The 2648-nt window shown below is 35.0% G+C and overlaps 1 protein-coding gene across 1 annotated transcript; it reads right to left on the bottom strand.

Annotated features, from left to right (window-relative positions):
• Positions 1-345: 345 nt before the first annotated feature.
• LOC111429446 (anti-sigma-I factor RsgI2-like) lies at positions 346-1905 on the bottom strand. Its single transcript, XM_023065354.1, has 2 exons — positions 1696-1905; positions 346-735 (listed from the first exon to the last, which is right to left on the bottom strand). The coding sequence occupies exons 1-2, from the start codon at positions 1903-1905 to the stop codon at positions 346-348; spliced, it is 600 nt and encodes a 199-aa protein (XP_022921122.1).
• Between the last annotated feature and the right edge of the window lie 743 nt (positions 1906-2648).

Genomic DNA, 2648 nt, shown 5'->3' with positions numbered 1-2648 from the left:
CCTGTTATATTTTTATTAGAAGGCCATGATATTTTGACAGTTTGTCGTTTAATTTATTTTTACAAATAACTACGATTGATAATCCTTTAGATTAGTAGCTTTTATTTAACTAAAATAACAAACAGAAGTGTTATGTTTTGTTACGGTTACAAAAACAACGCTCTAGATATTGATTAACTAAACACTTTATTAATAATATATCAACAATAATCTCGATACTCGGTTATTTGTTATATCTGATTCTTCGCGTCGTTTTCTCTCTTGTCTGAACTTAGCCGCACATATATCTGTCATTGTCTAAAAACTGTTCAATGACCTTTATAGGTGGTGGACACTACATCCCTCCTACACTGTATAATCTGAAAGATACTTCGGTGGTTTTCTTGATCTTTTAGATTTCCATGTTGTTATGGGAATTTCTTCTTTGCCAGGTGTTGAAGTTGTATCTGTTGGCGTGGATGTCGGTGATGATTCTCCTGATGGTGGAGTCGTTGGTGGTGGAATTGGTATTGGAGATTTGAGCAGTGGAACCTCAATCGTTGTTGAAAGTGTTGCTGGTGGATTTCTCGGTATCGCAGTTGCCATTGGTGGAGATGTTTCGACTAGGGTTGTTGGTGGTTTCGTTGTACTCACGAGTATCAAAGGGGTCATTGGGCGTGTCGATCTTACTAGGGGTTTCGTAACAGGTTTGGGAATCGGTTTGGGTTGTTTCGGGTTAGTTGAGGATAAACATAGCTTAAAGAATAATGAGTTCCTTATTATACATTGATTTCTTCTCTGCGTTCGGATTTGAGAACCTGTATTTATGTTATTGTATATGGTATTGGGTCATATTTTGGAGTTAGAGAATTCTTTTTCTGTTGTTTGCAGTACACTTTGTCATTTATTTTGAACTGGTGATGTCGCGTATTTCGTTTTAAGTTTGCTTTACCAATTTTCTGTTGATAATTTTCCATTTTATTGTGGTTGCTTTTCTCTTTTATTATGGTTGGTAAATACCCTTTTATCTCTCTGTTGAAAACTGCGCGGTATGGATTTCGATTTGTAGTAGAGTGTAGGGTACTTCTATAATTGGTAAGGAATTCTTGTAACTTATCTTCCATCTGACCTGACTCAAAATATGAGCATGTAAGTAATTTTTTTAGTGTTTTTACAAATCTTTCTGGTAGACCATTAGCTTCAGGCCAATACGGAGTTATTCGATTGTGTTTTATATTTAGATTTCTACAGTAGTTTTTAAACTCGCTTCCATTAGATGGTGCGCCATTGTCGGATTGGATGCATTCGGGTATGCCAAAGATTGCGAATGTTTGGTTAAATACTCTTTGTATATAAGGAAAACTTGTAGATGGTACAATCTCTACTATGGGAAACTTAGAAAATTCATCAATTAGTACAAAACAATACTTCCCGTTTTTAAATAGACCAGCATAATCTATATCAACATATTGACATGGATAGCTAGCTCTGTTTAATGATACGGTAGGGTCTCTTTGTCTATGAGGCGTTGTAATTTGACATGCTGTACAGTGTTTTATGAAATTTTCTTTTTCTTCTAGTGTTGGGAACCATACCTTTGTTCGAAGTAGACTTTACTATTGCTTGGTGTCCTCTATGTGCTAATCTTATGATCGAATCTTGTAAATTGCTGGGTATAATTATTTGATGTCATTTTAGTAATATTCCATTTATCACAGTAATTTCTTCTTTTATCTTGGAATAAGGTTTTAATTCTAGGTTTTGCCAAGGTTTGTAATCATTCGTTCTTATAGCCATTTTCAAAGCTTGTAATGTTTCATCTTGATCGGTGTTCTGTTTAATCTGATCTAACGATATCAATTTAGGTGTTGATGTGTTACAAATGAATTGAACATACTCTTCAGTTCTGTTTTTGGCATAATTCATGTTGCTTTCTGAAATCGCATATCTTGATAAGTAATCAGATGGATTACATGAGCCTTTTTGATGTACCACCTCAAATTTGAATTGCTGTATTTTTAGGCATAATCGCTCTAACCGTGCACTTGGAGCTGCTCTTGACATTTAACGTGAATGTCGTTCCAAGTAGATAAATTGTAAAATGTTGGATTGCCCAACACGCAGCTAGCGCCTCCCTTTCAAACTGGCTGTATCGTGTTTCTGCTCTGTTAGGGATCTGCTGGCGTAAGCAACAATCGATGTGTGTTTATCGCCTTGGGAAAGATAGCTCCTGGCCCCAAGGACTTGCATCAACTATCAGATGAGTAGGTTTGAGTATGTCATCATAAGCATAATAATTTGTCAGTACAACTTAATTGTTTCTTTAGGAACTGAAAAGATTGTTGATGTTCGTTAGTCCAAATCCATTTTCCCGATTTTAATATTAATTTCCGCAGAATTTCTGTATTGCTTGATAATTAGGAAGGAATTTTCCTACGTACGTTATCATTCCTAGAAAGCTTCTCAGTTGTTGTTGATCTTGCGGTGGTTTCCAGTTTAATATGCTCTCTACTTTTTCAGGATCTATGACAAAAATGACAAAAATTAGATTTGGATAAAAGATATAAATTTAAAATACAACTAAGAAATTTTTTTTCAATTTTTCGGATTTTTTTCTTTGTGATAGGCGTTAAGTTTGAAGTATCTCTCAAAGTGTTCGACACGCAAAA

The sequence above is a fragment of the Onthophagus taurus genome, chromosome 1, assembly GCF_036711975.1.
Source record: "Onthophagus taurus isolate NC chromosome 1, IU_Otau_3.0, whole genome shotgun sequence".
NCBI lineage: Eukaryota > Metazoa > Arthropoda > Insecta > Coleoptera > Scarabaeidae > Onthophagus > Onthophagus taurus.
This window is presented reverse-complemented; position numbering and strand designations above follow the sequence as displayed.